At 44.4% G+C, this 20,695-nt stretch overlaps 1 protein-coding gene across 1 annotated transcript in view; it reads left to right on the top strand.

The window, feature by feature from the left end:
• SLC44A3 (solute carrier family 44 member 3) overlaps positions 1 to 20,695 on the top strand; it is an 826,819-nt gene that overhangs the window by 554,405 nt on the left and 251,719 nt on the right. The window contains exon 8 of the mRNA XM_069641271.1: positions 8,889 to 9,013. Within this exon, the coding sequence (XP_069497372.1) occupies positions 8,889 to 9,013 (125 nt within the window). The remainder of the gene's footprint in view (positions 1 to 8,888; positions 9,014 to 20,695) is intronic.

A 20,695-nucleotide genomic window follows, 5' to 3' on the forward strand; every position in this document is an offset into this window, starting at 1 on the left:
CCCTTTTTTTGCAAAGTTTGGTGAGGATTCGTCCAGAGGGAGCGAAGTCATAAGCCACCCAAAAAATGCTCTTCCTATGGAAACACCAACTTAACCATAACTACATGGACGCTACTGCGTCCATGTAATGTAAAAGTCAAAAGTTGTATGTAGGTTTGTGGCGCAAAGCGTTATCCCTTATACAATTCCACATCGTTTCACCAATCTGCACCACAATTTTTCAAAGTTACCTGTTAGGACTCTCCAGACATTACTGTCTACATGACATTTGGCCACCACACCGCTTTCCCTAGATTTCGGCAAAAGTCCAAATTTGTTTGTAGGTTTGTGGCTTAGTGTAAAGCGTTTGTTCCTTATATAATTCCACACTGTTTTACCAAACTGCACCAACTTTTGCATGGTTACCTTTTAGGACTGTGAAGGTATCATGACGTAAAACACAGACAACAGATTCAATTTTCCAATAAAAGTCATTTATTTTCTTAAATGTCAGGATAGAGTAAGGCCTAACTTGCCCTATGCAAAGGTGGGATTTCCCTCCCTAAAGAAACCAAGGATAGTCTGTGTAAGTAAATTCAACTTAAAAGTCTGTCTGTGTCCAAAACCTACACTTGCCCTCACAACTAAAGATAAACAATGTCTAGAGATGTCAGCAAGAAAAGAAACAGTGTTCCAAATAATGTTCTGAGCTCCTTCCAGCTCCTCGCTTACTTTCCAGCTTACCCTTCCCCAAGTTCAAAATGGTTCCAAAAGGTCTCAGGGTTCCTTCCCCAAAAGGGTCAACACAGTCCACAAAGTCTTGGGGGTTCCCTTCCCTAAGAGGTCAGTTCTTTCAGCTTCCACCAACTTAAAAACCTACAGACAATTCAAATCTCTTGGCTTCCAAAAAACCTGTTTCAGTTCAACTTTGGAATGATTCAAGCTTTTCAATAGTTCGCACAGGTTGCTCTCTTTCTCATTCACTTCAGCAATCCTGTTATCAAATACAGTTTCCTTATCTTTACCTTCTTTGGCTCTTTCCAGGCATGGGTCACTGAGCCTAGGTGCAGTTGTCGGACCACACATTCCACCCATTACAGGTCACGCAAGAGATAACCCTTGGCAACACCGTTTCTCTCTCGTCATTTCTGATTCTCCTTGGCAGTCTCTTGGCTTTGCCACAATGTGTTTTCCACACAACTCACTCTGTGGTGTTCACACTTTTCACCACCTTCCTTTCAAAATATTCATACGTGCTCATCACTTGGTTTTCACCTTGTTCATAAATGTTCATCATTTGCATTTAAGTGCTCTTCACTTGCTTTCCGCGTGGTTCATAAATGCTCATTACTTGTTTTCCACTTTGTTCACATATTCATCATAACTTTATTTTCGTTCAGTATTCAATATCACTTGTTTCATCTTTAAATGCATTCACAACAACTTGCAGCCTGCTTGGCATTCAAAAACCCTCAATCTGAGTTCCACGACCAATTGTCACAGGTTTCACTTTGTTGGGTATTAGTGTGCCCGTTTGCTGCCCTAGGAGGGCCCTGCTATGGGTGTTCCTTTTATTCCACTCACCTGTAGGCGCCCGCTCCTCGGGCCTCTTCTCTCTTCGTTCCGGCTTCCTTATGCTCCCTGTATACCTTTCTGGAGCCAGGCGAGCAGCCCTCACCTTCTTCAAAACTCGCTGTTGGTTGTAGGTAGCTCCACTCTTCCCTCGCATATGCTACCAGCGTCCTGAAATGCTTGGGAGCCTTCCGTGCCCCACAGCTCTGGCAGTGGGCACAATGCAACAAAGGCTACAGGTATCTGGACCCCTCACGGCCTATTCGGGCCCCGGATCACTTTCACTCCTCTGCAGCGACTTTCCCGCCAGCCCCTCTCCAGCCTGCTTCACCACCAGCCACGTCCTGTCCTCCAGGCAGGTTTCTCTCCTTCTCCATTTGGCATTCCCTCCTTTTATGCACCTGTTAACTGGTTGTAGATGCAAGTCCTTGGTTTCAATTGCCTGACCATAATTAATCTTATTTGCTGGACATGCCTGACTATTGCTATGGTATTCCTCTACAGTCCTCTCCTGGTCTCAGTACCAGAGTGGTGTGAATGAGGTCAAGAAAGAAGAAATGACCGACAATAACCTATTAAGGCAGCAGGGGTAGGTAGGGGCTATTCTGACAAGGGAAAGGGGGATACCATGTCTCACCCAAAGAAACCTTCTCACCACTCCCCAAGGTCCCTCCACTCTGGTGATCCTCCCTCGCATCTCGACCCCCAGGGCTGAGATCCAAGAGTGATGGCCTTTCCCTGGCCACCTGAGAAGAAGATCTAGGGGGACATTACTAGCTACATGGCATTACTGCCTCTGGAACAGCCTCCCCCTTCTTCTCTGTCTTGAGCCGGATCTCCTAAAATTCCAGAACTCTTCAAGACTTTCCTTTTCACCTTCCCCTTCTCCCTCCCTTGCTAAACCCCTCAGTCGCTGAGATTGGTGACCTGAACCTTTATGTGTCCTTCTGGGTCCTTCACCCCACACCCCAATCACTGTCAGGCCTGCCCACTCCCAGCACTTCCCATTGGGTGCTCACTGGCCTGTGCTGTCTCACAGGCCTGCACTTATTGTATTGCCAGTTGACCACTCTTACCAAGTGATCTCTGCCAGGCACTTACTAGCTGCTTGCAAACATACTCTCTAGCACTTCCCTGCGGGTAACCCCTAGCCAGTGCCGGTCTTTGCGTCAGGCAGACCAGGCGGCTGCCTGACGTCAGTGACAGGATAGTCTCTAGGGGGTGCTGCGCACGAGTCCGAATCTCAAACAAAAAAGAATTGCTTAATGTGAAAACATTATCTTTCACTGTTTTGCAGCAGTACCATACGTTTATACTTTAAAGTGCCTGAGTGACACTGCACTACGTAACAGTCAGACCAGCATTCACTTGCAAGCAGAGACAGCAGCCAGTCTCTGCATTTTCTCGCACAGGGATAGCAACATTTGTTCACCGGAGCACCAGCTAGCCAGGCAGGCGCCAGGCCTGGGCGCACGTGACACAGGGGGTTGATTAATTGGGCAGCCTGCTGTGGCCCTGTGTCAGTTGGCCTGCACAGTCAGACTGTGCACTTATGGGCGCACAATGTCACTGAGCCTGGGGCGGGGGCACTTATCTGGTAGCATTGCTAATTAATGGTGAGTCGCATGGGGGCAGTTTATTTGTTGTTCTTATCAGCCACTTGCTGTTGTGCTCCTGTAAGAACAAATTTGTTTTCTCTTTTCTAATGAACCCACTTTTTTTGCTACGGTCATCAAAGCTTTGCCGACTTCGTTTCCTATTGAGAGCGCCCGGATGCCCCCACACCCTCCCCCCCCTCCGCTCCACTCTGCTCACTGTAAGGAATTTGCCTGGCTTAGCTGCTCGGGTGGCAGTAAAGGGTCGTTTTTATTGGGATTAAACAGCTGCCACTCGAGGGAGATATTTTGTCTGGAAGTGTGATGTGACAGTAAATCAAAAGAATGTTCCAGGACGGGCCAATACAGAGCTCCCGCTTAGTGACTGGATGTGTGAAATGTGCTTTGGAGGCAGTAGTCCTCCAGGTTCAGAATGAACATTGAGCGTGCATTCCGAGTCCCGTTGGGTCCAGGGCTGCAACATTTCAACAACAAAACTATGAAACAAAAAAACAAAAATAGTGTCAGTTTTACTCGTACACAAATCAACATTGCATACTTCCAGTATACTGATGTGCAGATAAAGTACCTAATATAGCCAAGCAGGTTCACTCCATAGCAATTACCCTACGCACATTTCTGATTCATCGCCATAAAATCCATCCAAATGGGAAACCTGCTGCAACACGGTGCTTTACTACTAGTAAACGTCATGAAGGGCAGTGCTAGAGGGACTGGATTCGGTTTGGGGCTGGATTCGGTTTGGGACTGCGTGGTGAGAGCACTCTAACATTCATTCATCAAAACACAAAAGTTGGGTGATGTTAATTTAATGTACCTAACTTTACCAACAAGACAACGCCATGCGTATCGTTAGTATCAGTGTGTATAGGCCATATTACCAAATTACTGTGAATGCAAGCAGACGTCCAAGGCCACATATTGATGTGTTACTATATAGCACTTACGCTTAAGTGCTTTATATAGAAAAAATATACACCCAATGTCACCCAATCTATGTTGGTACTCATTTATCGACCTCAGAAGGATGAAAGGCTGAGTTGAGGTGTTTAAGAACAGACTAATTCAGTGACTCACCCCCTGAAGTGTGCCTGAAATAAACATGAGTCTAGCAATTATTGTATAGAATTCCAGATAGACACATTATTTGGAATTCCTATTCTTTCTTATTTAGGGTCACTGCTGAAAGTGTTAGACTTGTGGAACCCCTGTTCATTTTATTTTAAGAGGCCTGAACAAGAAAAGCCAGCTACTCCAAAAGCAAAAAGCCACATGGCGCTGGCCAAAGCCCAGAAGCCTGCAGTTAAATTTTTTTTTAAAATACTTTTTTAAAACATTTTCTTTAGGAGTAGCAAGGGAGACAACAGGGGTAGCCAGGGAGACCACAGGGGTAGCAAGGGAGACCTCAGCGGTCGCAGTTGCAACTCCTGGTAACTCCTAAATGACGTCCCTGTTGGGGAGGCAGCAGCAATGGCCGGGTTGAAAAATTCAAGTTGAAAGTTTGTACCGGCACAGACCGCAGACCTATTTCTCATCCGCGCCCCTATAATTTCTGGATTTTGTTCTGATCTTCTATGCATGCAGTGATGCAGGCATTTGGGAGTGACACCTGGTGATGCGTGGGGAGGGAGGGCTTTGGTCAGATGGGTGAGACAGCATCACCTCCAGTGGTGCAGAGCCAACAGCAGGTCATGTCACAAGACAAGGCAGGCAAGCCCTCCTCCCCGGCCGGCCATGGGATGGGCTCTCAGGAGTTCATGGGATATGGGAGGGATCCGCTGAATAATCTGTGCTTGTTCAAGCACCCTGGAGCTGGTGGGAAATAGTCACACGCAGTATTCAAAACACCCACCCCACCCCCTGCCATCGCCCTGTTACCCTGCTTGTAAACGCTGTATTTGCAAAGTGATTGCTGACAGAGTACACACACTCAGCGCCATAAGAAGTCACTAATGATAGAAGAGATTAATACTCTATGCTGTATCAGTTCACTAGACAACGACCTAACTAGGTTGCATTTGCTATGTTAAAGGATTACCGGAAGACCCTAATCTGTGGATGTTATGGCCAATCACGTGTGCAGAGTATGACATTGCGCAGAACTGGAAGCCCTGAATTGGGCATTGGACGAAAGACTGTTTATGTCACAAGTGATGCTTGTATTTGAGTTTAATGGAATTGTATTAGTCTTTTATTTGCACCTGGCATGGCATACTCTGTGTATACAAAGTGGGTTTTGAGTGTGTTAGGGCATGTGATGTTGTATGTCGGTGGTCTGGCATGTGGCAGCTGTAGGGATATGTCCTGCTCTATCACTTCTCGTGTTTATAGTTTAATGTTTTTGCAACCCCTGGCACAACTGACCCCATATCTTTCGGTTACTTGTTACCACTTATGATCTTGTTGCCACTTTTGCTATCGCTTGCTATTTTATCAATCGAAAATGACAATGGGCAATCCCTGGATCTATCCGACGCTGTGCTTCAATTTGCATGGGCAAAGTGAAGAAAAGTTAGTTTTTGAACATGTAATACAGCTAACATTGTAAGACTGTCACCTAGTATATAATGTATGCATTTTCTATTGCATTTGTATTTCCATCTAGTTCTTTATAAGTGCCCTATTTGCAACATTTGTAACATTCAATTATTGTGGTTGTCACTTTTGGCGGTGGCATGGGGGGCACCAACAATGCTTCCCGCCTGCGGTGCAATCTGGTGTAAGACCGGCCCTGCCCCTAGCACTTACCTCCTCCCTTGTTCCTTCTCCCTCTTTGCACTTGCACGTTCTGAATCCTCCCAAGTTCTAGTAGGACCGCTTCTTTCTTTCTCTTCATTGTTTCTATAACTGTCTTTCACTCCCATGTTTCCTCCCTGTTCTCTGTGGGCGCTTTGAAACACAATTTACTTGATGTATAAGTGCCTTACAAATGCACAATAAATAAATACATAAAATGTGTTTGTGGTCTGCTGATGAAACCGTAAACCTTGTTCACTGGGAAGGGAAACAAAAAATATATGAGAGCCGAATGGACCTGAGAGGCGAAGGTGAAAGCAGGTAGCATTCCAGAGGTTTTTTAATTTGTGCCGCATCAGGTGAAATTACTTTTCCAGCCGATTATTGCAAGATGGTGTCTACCGACGAAGCCGTAAACCATGTTCACCGGGAAGGGGAAACAAAAAATGTTGTTTCTAAACAAGCCATACAATGCCGTAAGCCATGTTCACTGGGAAGGGAAACAAACATTTTTGCCACATCATGTGAAATTACTTTTCCTGGAGATTTTTGCGATATGGTGCCTGTCGACAAAGTCGTAAACCATGTTGACTGGAAAGAGAAACAAAACATTTTGTTCCTGAACTGGTGACGACAAGTGGAACACAACTTGAGGTCCTATGATGCATGGTTTACAAGATATTTGCACCGCAAAGAAAACTGCATCACGCCAGGGTGAGGTGGAACAGCGACCTACAGGATCATTCATTTTCAACAATTGATGAGTGTTATCATGTCTGTCTACAGGACCCGTTTGGAGAATGGGTACTTTTGCTAGTACAAGATAAAGTACACCTTAACCTTTCCTTGCAGGTTGCCCAGGTGGGGGGGATCCTCACAGAGTATTGTGTATCTACTCTAAAGAAAGCATCCTGACAATGTTCTTAATCTAACCTTCCTTCCTACACTAATCTATGAAGTTTCACCTTGCTTAGAATTCTCATGCTTTTTAATAACTGTGAGCAGTTGGTGCATTTTTACTGAATCCAAGTATACGGTGGTACTCTCTTTGTGTGTATATATTTACCATTATTAGGAAGTGTTTATTTGTATATATTCATCTGAACCTGACTTATTTAAATCTATCTTAGTTAATAACAGATCTAGGGTAGCACCCCACATAGTGTGTTATCATTCCTTTGTGGGGGCTTGGGGATTCACTGTTTCTATGAACCAGCTTGCATCACCTACCTTGAGTCTAAGCCTTGGTTGTTCGACCATTCTTCCATTTCGAGAACCTTTGCTGGGTCGCTCTGCTGGGGCGGGAGTAGGGGTCCAGACAGAAATACAGATACCCCGCCTCCAGTCTTTACACGGTCCTGCAAGGACATGATTTTGTAGTTGAATTTGTTCTGGGTTGGGAAATGTTATTGCCGATTTCCTATCCAGAAATGTGTTGTCTTGTGGTCAGGAGGATGTTGAAGAACCAGTTCAAGTTGTATTTTGGGTGTGTGAGGACACCATTGCACAGGACGTGTGCGAGAAGGGAGTTTATTTGCAATGATTGGTCAGGATGGTCAAGTGATGGAGGCTTAGCAGATTTTCACAGAGTCAGGATTGATTTAAGTGAGGAAGACGGTCATATTTTGCATGCTGGACGCATAGGTGCTCCCATGAGGGTGCGTAAATAATAGTTGGAGTTGGCCCATTCTGAGAGTCAGCTATTGGTGGCTGAGATTAGATTGTGAAGTGGAGTACCTGTTTAAAGAATGCAGTTTGTGTGCAGCTTCCTATAAGGTTTTGAAAATGCATATTCGGGCTCTCAAACCTTTTGACTCTCCCAAGTTGCCATGGGAGTACATTGTGCTAGATATGTTAGGTCCCATATGGCCAAGAGGGAGAATTAAGAAGCATGTTTTGGTGCCAATTGACCTTTTTACCGAAAATGGTGGAGGTCAAATTTGTACACGAAGCTGACTCCAAAGCTGTTGTGCATTTCCTGGTTGGAATATTTCAGAGGGAAGGTTTCCTAAGCAAGATTTTGACAGACAATGGTGTTCAATTCACATCAAGGATTATCAGAACATTTCTCCAAAACATCGGAGTTGAACACCACAAGACATCACTATTCTATCCCTCCACAAATATTGCGGAAAGATTTAATGCAGAGTGCACGTATGGCTGTCAGTGCTAGTAAATCCTGGGAGGAGTATATTGAGAAATTGGTGTTTTCACCTCACACTACAACGAGCAGGGTCCTGTTTGAGGTATTAAGCTGAATAAAAGCTGCTTCATCTGTGTGCCCTCCTTGGTTAGGCAGGATGTGTTTTGTAGAATGGGATGAGGCAGCTCTCAGAAAAGGAATGTCGACAAGAAATGAGGAAATTAAGAATATGTATTATAAAAGAAATAGAGCTCAGATCAATAGAGTGGAAGCTGGTGGCTGTATGTGGGTGCGGAGACCATGTGGTGTGATGAAAGGTGAAGGTACGTTTGTTGGTCCCCTCTTGGTGAGTAAGGTGATGGATGATGCAGTGGTGTAGGATGTTCGTACGTGGAACAAGAGTAGAGTAGCACTGAGACTGGTTATGAAGTAGAACAATGACAGCATCCCCCCTATGTATGGGAGGGAGGTGGGTTATGTGCTGTAACTGTTCATTACATGTGACCAATGATGTACACATTTATTTTGTTCATTGTTGACACTGTTGCAGTGTGTGCACCATTATATGTTCACTGGCATCCTGGGAAATCTGTAATCATTTAAGGTTCCAAACAAAGGGCCATATAAGGTATGGTGAACGTGCAGTTTGTCAGTTGACAGGCTGGACAGGAGGGCCTCTATTTGTAGATGATAAATACTTGTTCTTTGTAACTTACCGTGGCTCCAATGTGTCAGTTACTTCACATGTTTATTTCAGTTTGTTTTGTGGATTTTGTTGCAGTCTTCTTTTATTTTAGAATGGTATAACAATGTGGCAAATAATTGGGATTTCTTTTCTCCAGTTGTCTCAGGTATTTTATGGTGGCTGTACTACGATCATATCAATGATCCAACCATAGAACTGGAAACGGAAAAAGAAAATGTAAAATTTTTACTTGGATTTGCTATTATAGCTACAGTAATTACGGTAAGAAAGTAATTGGCTGTGGGTTTTATATTGAAGATGAACCTCCACTCAGTGGACAATTCAGAAAGCTTTTTCTAGGTTGCAAAACGTCTAACCTTTGCCAAATTTGAATGGGTTTCAAGAAACTAAGAGTGATATGTGCCTGATATAACTTACTGTCCTTGTGCATAACTTATAAATGCTCAAAGTACTAGTCGGTGGAAAAAAGTGGTGCTGAAAATGTGAGAACAGTAAAATAATCTAGTTTTGCCTCTGCCACCTGAGAATGGTGAAGGAGTAGAATTTGTAGATTTAACGAGGAAGGGACAAATTATTTGATTAGTTAATAGTGTGTTTATGTTTTCATCAACTGGAGGTTCTGAACTATGGATGTTTTGAACCTTTTCTATTTGTCCTGTACAAAATGGTGTTGAGAAATTATTTGTATACTTTCTTGTACATTTATATTTAGTTGTTTAATAAATTGGCTGTGGAATTTGATAATGGAACAAGATTTCTTTCATACCTATTGTCAAATAATTAAGACTTGCCTAGTGTTATAGTTGTATAATATATAGATAAGTACACTGGTTTATTGAAGCATGGCTTACACCTTCTAACTTAGCTGATCCTAACTGTTGCTTTTTGATGTTAGATAATTCAATTGTCAATATTTTTGGACGATGTGCAGGGGTGTCCATTTCTTTCTGTGAACACATGGCAAACATGGCACAGGCCAAATAGTATTTGGACCTGATCCATATGCTAATAGAAATTGCCCAGGTAATCCTTATTATATCATGGTTTTGTATTTGATGAGGTGTTCTGTCTCCAACTCCAGGGCACTAACATGGAGATCAGGTCCAAGCCCCTTATGTCATCCAAGTTATGGGATATGGAAAAAGGATGAACACCTGGGGCCTCATTACGACCCAGGCGGTAAGGGGTTAACGGCGCCGTAAAAGGTGGCGGCGCCGTTAACCCATTACCGCCTAATTACAAGGTCCCTTTGCAGGTCCCTACCTTAACGGCTGGTTTTACCAGCCGTTAAGAATTGGACCCGCAAAGGGACCTTGGAGGTAACTACGGTACCACAATTTGCGGTACCGTAACTACCGCCTTCCCCATTTCCATTGAGCCCTATGGGGGCAAAAATGGGAATGGGGAAGGGCCAATGGTGAATGGGGAATTACCGCCCGCCAACCTTGGAATGGGGCGGTAATTCTGCCATTCACCATGGCGGAATCGGTAAAATACCGGCGGCAACCATGGCGCTACTAACGCCATGGTTACCGCACAGGTCGTAATGAGGCCACTGGTCTAATAAATTACAACATCTACACACTCATAGGGTGCTCTGGTTGTAATTTACAGATGTTTTCTTTACTTTGGAGACGGTCACGGATGGCTTCAATAACTATCGACTCTGAAGGAAAGTTCAAGGTTGTTTTCTCATATTGGTAAAAATCACTGTTTTTACTATGGTCAGTGTATTTGCAGGGTGAGCTAATGAGCTTCCCTCCCTCAACCTCGAGTGGACTCCCTCCATTGGAAGCAAGGCTTCCCTTAATTCCAGGTTTTCAATCTAGCCATCTGTAACACCTCTCTGTACGGTCAGCAGTAAGTGAAAGCCTTAAGATAAAAAGCCTTATCAATCTGGCCCCCTCCGAGGATATTCTAGGGGCGCCATAGCCTAACACTACGCAGGTTTTTCAAAAGGAGATGATGTTTATAAGGTGGCAATGTCAGACACTCTGGTTCCAGCTCTCCCCTTCTCTACCTTTCTCTCCTCTCCCTGATCTTTCCACTCCCTCTATTCTACTCTCTCTCTGTTTCTGCCATCCAGTCTCACTTCCTCCGGTCATCTTTCCACTCTCTCTCCTGTCCCTCCGATATACACACTCTGCTCTCCTGTCTTTGCAATTCTCTTTCTCTCCTCACCCCTCTCCCAGCTCAACTCTCCTCTCCAGCATCGACTCTCCACTCTCTATTGCCATACGCTCCTTTCACAGACTGTCACTCCTCTGGCTCATTCAATCAACCTTCTTTATACCAATCTCCATCCACACATTCTACCAAACACTCACTCATTCAGAGTCTGTCTCTCCCAATCAGGTACCACTCTCTCTCACAACCAACATCTCACCTGCAACAAGTTTCAGTATGACCTTCGCAATACTACGCTCCACTGTCCTTCCTCCACCTTGTCTCTCAGTCTACCTCCACTCCACCTGACCTCACCCGAACAAACCTCACTCATTCTGGCTCTCGATGTATTTTCATATCCCTGACTTCCCTTCCCTTTCCTTTCTCTTCCTCCCCCGTCCATTGGTTACCATGCTTATCTGACTCTTTGGACCAATCTGCGCATACTCTTCCCCATGGAGTTGGGCCTCAACACTGGGAGGTTTTAAAGAAAAACTGTTGCCCGCTCCCTTTTTACACATAGCACTTGTAGAGGTCCCCGATTGCGGGGCTCAGTCGTTGGGCTGCTATCACAGAGATGCGGGGAGTAGCTTTTTGCTGATTGGATGTGCCGTTTGACTAGCGTTTCTGTTCTTAAAGCACTATCAAAGCCAACTGCTCCATGCTGCAGAAAGATGTGCATTACAGTTGTTGCATGGCCCTGTGCGGCTGCTCGTTCTGCAATGACACACAAAGAATTGTGGCCTGAATAGGGTTGGTCAGGCTTTGGGTGATCAGCAGTGGTCCCACTTTCAACAAGCATGGCACATATAGGAGGGGCAGGGAGTGTGGCCCTCCCAACTCCCTCACCCCAACTCTGGGGGAGGACTGGCTAGCCTCCTGCCTGAGGTCGAGAGCGGTTCCTGTTCCCCCTCTGATGGGGACTTGACACTATTACAGTGGGTCAGTGGAGCTACTACAAACATGTGATTAAAAAAATCAACAACAACCATACGAATGTACAACTTAGTTTAGTGTATAGCTCTAATATAGTTGAATTTTGGGATTTTCACATTTACTTTGAGAATATAGATGACTAGTTTAAAAGAAAAACATACATCAAGTAGTGCCATCTTCCAAAAACATTGTGTCCAACCCGGATTGCTAATGTGCGGCATTCTTTATGGAGAGTTTGTTCATTTGTAAAATATGAGGTTAAGATGGAGCCTTTGCTGCTATGCTTCCAGCTAGATGATCCACTGACCATCATTTCAAAGGTACCCCACATAGTATATTAAATTGATTGCACAATCCATGGATTGAACAACCCAAAGAGCGAGGCATCTGCTTAGTCAGTGCAGTTCCATATTTAATTACAGCTTATTGCTAGGGTTGATCTGAAATGTTGCTGCTGATTTCTCCTCCCAGCGAGAAATTCCAGTTCCAGAGCAGTGGTTACAAGTATCCAGAGCATGGGGGTCATTATGAGTTTGCTGGTCTGGGAAAAATTGCTGGTAATATTGCTGGTAATTCCACGACCGGCAATTTTCCCAGACCGGCAAACTACAAGTTTTCCGGTGGTGGTTCAGTGATTTACCTCCAGCCAAGTGCTGGAGGTAATCAGGCCCCCACCGAATAAAACAACAGCCGGTATTTCTGGCAATATCCTCCAAGGAGGATTTACAACCCTTTCTGCCACCTGTAATATCCCGGAAATTCAGAGATATCAGGCGGCAGAAACGGTAGGTCAGTGTGCCTATATCCAGCCGGAATTACCGGCGGGATACCGGCAAACTTATAATGACCCCCAATGTCTTTATTTGCTTTGTGGCACCAGGCAGATGGAATAATAGACCTCTGATTGTATTCCAGTAGAAGCAACAAAAGAAACCTGCCTTGTATTTCCATAAAGAAATCGTGGCACCTGCCTGGTTGTTTCTAAAAAAAAAAGAGTAGCCCTAGCAATCGTTTTTTGATGCATGTGTGCTTGAAATGCAATCCCATCTTGTAAATTAGAGAACAGCAGTAATTGAAAGGTGAGAGACAGGCACATCTTTTCAAAATCTATTTTTGTTATTTCATTGTAAATCAAAATGACAAGCGTTTTCAAGCAGTGTTTAACATTAAGGAAATGTGTTAAAATCTAAAGTAGGCATATGTTTTCAAGGTGAAATTTCTGTCAGATTTTGCATTAAAAAGGAGTGTGTTTTGAATAAGTGTTTAACATTAGCATCTCCATTTATTATAAAGCAAAATACTATCATACCTTTTCAAAATTCATTTGCTAATTTTCCAAGTAGCTCCTCAAAATAGGTTTCTGTCTTTGTTTTCTTCAACTTGCAATTTTACAATCTCTGTTACAAATGCAGACTTACAAGTCGAAGAGTGCAAAGCAAAAACAGGTCTGGATGGTTCTCCCTTTTCTGACTTAAGTTCTTTTGGGAGTTCTATAGTATAAATCACTGTGCATTTTGAAATTGTTATGCTACGTTATTTGGATTTGTACTGCTCACGCTGCCATTTTCATGGTCTCCACGCGCTCTCATGGATCTGAAAGACAAGGGGGGAGGAGAGGATGGTTGGAGGGTTAGTGGGAGAAGACTAGTTGTTGTGCCCAACTGTTTGTGTTGGTAGAACCAGGAGGAACTGGTGTATATGCAAGTTATTTCTCTGTGATTTGTGTCTTCCCCTGAGGTCTGTTTCCAGGTGGGAGGTCTGCGAGGACCGGAGGGGGGTGGGGGAGATGGGAGGGATTTGCATGTTCTCAGTTTGTTTTAGCAGTTTGTATGAGAGGTGTCACGTTTTGGGCACATTGTAGTGCACCGGGGTACCGGGATATTTTTGCGGGCAGCGTCGGTGGTTCCGGCGGGGAGTATAGTGCTAGCTTGAGAGAGCTGGTCCTGTTTGGAAGTATTCCATGTTTGGGCAGTTTGTTGTGTTTTCTGAAACCTACTTGAAGGTGTTCTGTTGCTTGTGTTTATTTTGGTGTGTGTGGCAAATGAGAAGAAGGAGTTAGACTCAAGGAGGACAGTTTAAGTGTTTATTAAACTTAGAAAAGGTAAATACCTACCTATCCCTACTGCTAAGAGTCCTTTTTCTGCCTCCAAAGCTAAGTTAATGGTTCTCGTCTATTGTCAAAATAAAAAGTAGTTCTCAGTCCAAAAACCTAATCGCTATCTGGCCCTACCACTGTGGAAAAACATCATAATTTAAACCAGAACACTATGCTACTTGCCCAGGCTTCGGTGATATTTTTTTCAGGATATTATTGTCAGTTCAAAATAAAAGGTATTATGTCAGTTCACCATAGAAAACTCTTTAATTCCCCCTTTGAATTCCTTGGGAAAAGTTGTAAGTCTTGATATGAATCCAAAGTCTTACATCCGTTTAGCAGAGGGATGTTTCCTTTTCCACTAATTTGGTTGTCCCCCTCTTGGCTTTTGTTTTTTGCTTGTTTGAACCCTCCAGGTTTGTTTCTCCTCAGATACTTTATAACGTCACTTGTTTCAATAGGGTTCTCCTGACCTCTCTGTTTCACTAGCTTGAGTGTTCTCTGTGGCCGTGGCCAATGTTCAGGACTCAGGTTTCTTGGGCTCCTGTAACCCGTTGGGGCTGTCTGCCCAGGGTAGCGCTGTTACCCCAGTTACCGTCGGGTCTTCTCCAGCAGGATAGCGTCTCAGCATGGTGATTTTCATTCATTCTCCTCTTGGCTTTTGTTTTGCTTGCTTGAACCCTCTAGGTTCGCTTCTACTTAGATACTTTATAATGTCACTTGTTTTAATAGGGTTCTGCTGACCCATCTGATTCACTAGCTTGAGTGATCTGTATCCATTGCCAATGTCCAGAACTCTGGTTTCTAGGGCTCCCGTAAAACGTTCTGGCTTCCTGCTCTCTTCCTTCCTCTGAACTCCCTCTGCCCGGGTAACCCTGGTATCTCCATTACTGTCGGGTCTCCTCCAGTGGGACAGCATCTCAGCATTGTGATTTTCGTTTGTTCTCCTCTCCTGCTTCGCCGGTATATCAGTGCATGCTCTCTGGACTCTGCATGTCTCGGCAATCTCCTTCCTTGTATTTGGAGCAGATGATTTGTTACTCCATGTGACACTGGTTTCGGCTGGTCATGCCGGCCCCAGACCCACCACGGTTGCAGCATGGTCAGGCCACCAGGATAGACTGTACTTCCTTCCCTGTATGGGTCGTGGCTGACTCCCGGCATCTTTCCTTGCTCCCTCTCTTCCACTATGCTACCGCTCGCGCCGCAGCTCGGCTACGCCCCTCTAGGACGTGCGTGCCTCTGTGTAGGATTCTGTCTCCTCCATTCAAGGTTCCTCGTCTCTTTATGTCTGCCGCCGTATTTAAAAGGGGCATGCCGTTCCCCTTTCACTGAGTTCAGGGAGAATCCAGCATTATCTAAAGCCAAAGATGTTGAAGCAATATCACTATAACATCAGTCTTTTTATTCCCTTATTTGCTGACAGTGTATTCTTGATAGGTAGTTCCTTTTGGAATGAGGAACCTTGCCCCCTAGAGGGGAGTCGCTCCCAGTGAGCTCCCACTTTTCCAGAACCCTAGGGAGGGTCTTGCTTAGAGGGCACCACCCTATCCTCGAAAGTAGTGGCTCCTCCCCTGAGGAGAAGGGACGAATAGCCCAAATTTGTTACAAGTGTCATTTTTTGATGAGGTCTTTGTTCTCGTGGTTGTGGGGTCGATTGTAGTTTAGTTTCTATGCTTAAGGCTCTCGATCGATAAGGTTAGATGATCTTCTGTCCTCATTTATTTTGGGATTGAGTTACATAGTTTTGCTATGAGGATGGAGAAGGCTGAACCTCCCTACTAGTTTTTTTCATAGTGTCTTGATTCTATAAGTATTTTGTATTTGTATTTTGTATTTTAAATTTGTATTGTGCATATCTGAAGAACCAGGCAGAGACTGCATCTGGGCCAAATGTTAATATTCAGAGACACGGGCTGAAATCATGCATCAGTGCTAAGTTATTGTAAAAGAAAGGTTTTCAATTTTTTCCTAATCCATGAGAGGGAGTTGGTTTTGTGGCGATGGGCTGGTAGGGCGTTCCAGGCTCGCGGGCCAAAGATGGAAAAAGATCTGTCTCCACGGTGAACACATTTAGAGGGGTGATCATCAAGAGGTTGTGATTTGCGGACGTAAGGGTGCAATGTGGTTTATAGGATAACATATGTGGTTGATAGGATAACATTTTTGCTGAGAAGTAGTGAGCGGCCAGGCTATGGAGGCACTTGAAAAACAAACAGAGAGTCTTAAACTGGCAACCAGCGCAGACTCCCTATGATATTTGGAAATGGCAACAACTCTGGGAAGAGAAAAGGGAAGTCTAATGGACGAGTTTTGGGAAACTTGAAGATGCTGTAATTGATTCCTAGGAAGGCCCGTCAAGAGGACATTACAGTAGTCTAGTTTGGAATTGGCCAGAGCTCCTACAACATTGGGGCGGTATTGGGAGGAAATCAGAGGCAGCAAAGGCTTTAGTAATCTCAATGGATAATAAACAGATTTAACAATCTCACTAATTTGGAGATTACAGTGCAGGTTTGCCTGCCATATGCAGCCAATATATTTCACTTTAGATGCAAAAACTGCAGAAACATCCAAAAGCGCTGGACAGGAGATAGTTGAATACATGTTGATAAGCTGCTTCTCGGGTGTGAAGATGACAACCTCTGTTTTCGAAGGATTGAGTGGGAGTTTGTTTTCTAACATCCAGTGTTTGATTTTACAAGCACAGGCTAGCACTCGGTCTATGGCATCTTCTTTTTTGTTTTGTCTAACATAAATTTGAGTATCATCCACATAGGAATGATAACAAGTTATATTGGGAGAAGATGTTTAGTAGAGAGTGGATGCAAATATTAAATAACAGTGGAGAGAGAGAGAGGACCCCTGTGCCACACCACATTTGACTGGTAGAGAGTCAGACAAAAACGGTCCCGTAAGTATGTCACTGCTTAATCTAAGTGTCCTTCTTGGGTGGCAAGAGGTGATTTTTGATTGCAGGAATTCCTCTCCCTCTCCATGCAGTGTTCTATGAGTGATACATAGTGATTTTAAATTGATTATTTTCTTCACTGAAAGACAGTCAAGGCTTCTCAGGGCCGGGGTGATGTGTTCCCTCGTTTTGGATGTGTTGAGGTTTCTAGTTGAGGTAATGGGCATTCTAAAGAATTGCCTTTTTGCGTAGTCCATTCTTGTCAGTATTAGTCAGGTGATGGCAAGTGTTCAGTGCAGGAAGCTTGGGTAGGGTAGGATGCATTTGATTGATCATAGGTGGAAGAAACATTTTCTTACAATTGAGTTGACCTGTGGTTCCAGTGCAAGCCCACTGTCTATGAGTATTCCCAGATTCTTAATTATTTGAAAAATGTCAGGTCCTTTTCCCATTTCCGGGGGCCAAGGGAGTGTGGTCTGTAGTTCAGTGCCTTTGTATGGGGGGATCATTATTTCTGATATGTCAGGGTTTAGCTTTAGGTTGTCATTGGTCGTTCAGGGAGTCTTTTGAGTCAGGGTTGGTAACCATGAAAACGAGTTGAGTGTCGTCTGCGTAGTTGTAGCATGTAAGTCTGTGTTTTTTATTAGTTTCATCAGAGAGGTCATGTATATGTTGAAAAGAAGTAACAAGAGTGTTGATCCATGTGGGACACCACAGAGTGTGGTTCTGGCTGTTGACAGGAAAGGAGGGGTAAGTATGTTGGTTTGGTTCTGTCTGTGAGGAAGGATTTTAACCATTGCAGTGCAGTTATTGATGCTGGATTCTTGTAGTCTCTTGATTAAAGTTGTGTTGTTGAGGGTTTCGAAAGCTGCTGATATGTCCAGAAGGATGAGAGCCAATGGTGTGTTCTTGTCCGTATTCGTTTTTGGGTCGTCCCTTATGGTTAGTGCCGATTGTGTTCCTCTCCTAGGTCGGAAAACAATTTTTATCAATCCGTTTGATTCCACGTGAGTAAGAATGTCTTTGTATACATAGCTTTCCAGTATTTTGGCAGGGTAAAACAGGGCAGATACGGGCCTGTAGTTCGGTGGGCGTCTGCTTTTCCCCCTTCGTTCTTTAAGAGTGGTTTAATGTAGGCAGCTTTGTATATCTTTCCCGTTTTCAGTGCCAAACAGTGCAAAACTCACATTAAAATTCTCAGGGGAGTAAGTCCCATAGGGTCTGACTCATGAAAGGGTGGTAATATGGATGTTATTGGTAAATAGAAACTACTGCTGTATGCAATTTACCTGGAATGTCAGTGGGGCAAATACAGCATGGGCGGTAACATTGCTGCCACTGGTAATCTCCACCACAGTAAAATATAAGTCAGTAAAATGGTGGAAATTACTACCGACAGAAAGGTCAGCTCTAAAAAAAAAGTCATACCCGTAAGCAGCACGCGTAATGTGATGTTATGTGTTGTCGCATAACGCTCCCATAATTCTGTGATTGGCGCTGCTTTAAAGTCTTCCCCACATTTTGAGTAAATGCCTTTTTTTGTGAATGCACAGGTACCAAATTTAGTTTCAAAACATCTGGTTTTGATAATGCTCTTGTGTTAATAATAGGAAATGAAAACTGTATTTCATCATGAATTTGGCAAAAACAACACAGACGTGAATATCCTTTTCAGTGGTTTCGCATTGACATGTGAAGTGATATCGGAGTAATTCTGGTTCCCCAACACTTACTGGGTGCATTGTGCTAAATGCAGTCCCTTCCCTCGGGATCCAGGGTTTCGCCACTGGATGTCTAATGGACAGTAGCCTGGAATGTGGATCGCCGCTCGTTCTCCGCAGGGAGCCGCCATTCTTACAGACTGTCTGACTTTTCAGCACTTGGCTGAAGTCCTGCTCTGTGCATGTCTCGAATTACGCCACATGGAATTCTTTGCTGGCCATGAATTTACTGTCCGCAGTTTTTTCCACTATAATTCCGGGTTTGTTATTTTGGAGCGCATCCTACATTTTTCGCAGGGGGGGCCTCAAAATGTGTGATCAAAGCGCGGTGGAAGACTTGTGATTCATTTGCCCCACAACTTATTTTTTGTAGCTCGCTATGCGTTGTGAGTAGTTATTTTGTGGTGTCCGACTGCACAGCACACTGTGCTAGTTGTCCAAAGGCATCATTAACTGATTATAACTTATTAATGGTATCCTAGCACATTGCCTGCATTGCTCAGACGCACATCTGCAGCCGGGTGTTGTAGCGTGATTTCTGTAGGGGTTTCGAAGCCACTTACTTTACACAGTGCCTTGAATCCAAACGAAGTGCCAACTTTGAGACTTTGCATTATATTTTGTGGGTTCTCTTGAAAATGCGGTCCTGGGAGAATTTTACCACTTTCTATCCTAAAGCTACCCCATTATGCATCCTATATTTTAGATTATCATTTGGCGAATGACATCACCTGTTTTCTTTTTTATACATGGCTGATTGATGCAGCTGGACTTACCTGTGATAATAGCTTGTTTTCGGGATCTGCACGGCATGCCTGGTCTCGCGGTGAGTGATGAAATCTCGTTTAGCAATTCTTTGACATTCCTGACAGCAATGTCTAAGAACCCCCATGTTCACCTGTGATAGGAGTAGGGTTGGCCAGGACTGAATTGACTTCCCATCGTCTATAATGTGTCTTTTTCTCTCACCCAATACATTTTTCTTCTGACGATTCCTCTATTAGTATGGGCAATATCGAAGCGCTTGATAGTTTACCTCTCTCCTAGGTTGGGAATTTAAATCAGATGTCTCGCTGTCAATGCGTTTGCCGCCTTTGTTCCAAAACTGGTTGAAAAAATGTAACACAAATGTATCTGTGCCTGCCGTCGTCGTTGCCCAGTAGAGGAAGCACTGGTCCTCTCTTTTTTGCAATGATTGAGAGTTGCTGTTGGTGCTACAACTTCTTGTGCCCGTTCATCTATACTTATGATGTCCATCCAATCAGGACCGGCACGGATATGCCCAGTAAATAGCCATTTTCTCCACCTAAAATTTAATTGGCAGTGGAGTCACCATGCAGGCGGCATGGCCCTGACAAGTACTGGCCTCGCTCACCGGCGATGCCCGTCAGTGCCTTTTTAAGCATGGACGGGACCTCTCCTCAGCCACTCTCTGTGACTTCCTTTCTTTTTCATCACGATCCTAATCGGTCTTCAACTTCCCTTCCCCCAGATGATGTTGAACGTAAAAGTAGGGATTTCTTTCTGTAGATCATGCATGAAGCATTATTCGGGGTGGGACCCACGCTCCCTTTGCTTGGAGTACGATTACCGCTGGGAATCGTGCATGGTCTGCAACTCTCTGTTCCACTGGGCCTTCAGGCAGAGACTCACCAACAGAGAAAACATCTTTCACTCTACGTGAAGCCTCAGCACAAAGTAAGTGGCCGAGTTATTTTAATGGCACCCCAGTGAGGTGACTTCTTCCCAGGAGGAGCCGCATCAAGGAGAGATCTGTCTGAGTCTACTTTTACGACAGCCTGAGGTCTGAGAGGCTGCTACTGGCACTTGTGCCAAAAGAGCCAGCTGGGTCTACTACCGATGTCAACACCCAGGGCTTGCAGAGGTGTGTCACCAGTCTTACGACCAAGGGCTCTTGGAGTCTTCTGCCAAGACTGCTACCGGGACATGTGTGGAGGCATCTCACAGCCCCAGCAAGAAGTTTATTAACGCAACTACTGGGACTCGCCTCAACTTTGGTGAGGCACCCACAGTCCTCAGGCTCTCCAACACCCTCCATTGCATCTCAGGCACCATGTCTCGAAATGGCAGCTCATCAGGAGTCATTGGGTGCC

The sequence above is a fragment of the Ambystoma mexicanum genome, chromosome 1q (genome assembly GCF_040938575.1).
Source record: "Ambystoma mexicanum isolate Mex_15411 chromosome 1q, UKY_AmexF1_1, whole genome shotgun sequence".
In the NCBI taxonomy this organism is placed as follows: Eukaryota; Metazoa; Chordata; class Amphibia; order Caudata; family Ambystomatidae; genus Ambystoma; species Ambystoma mexicanum.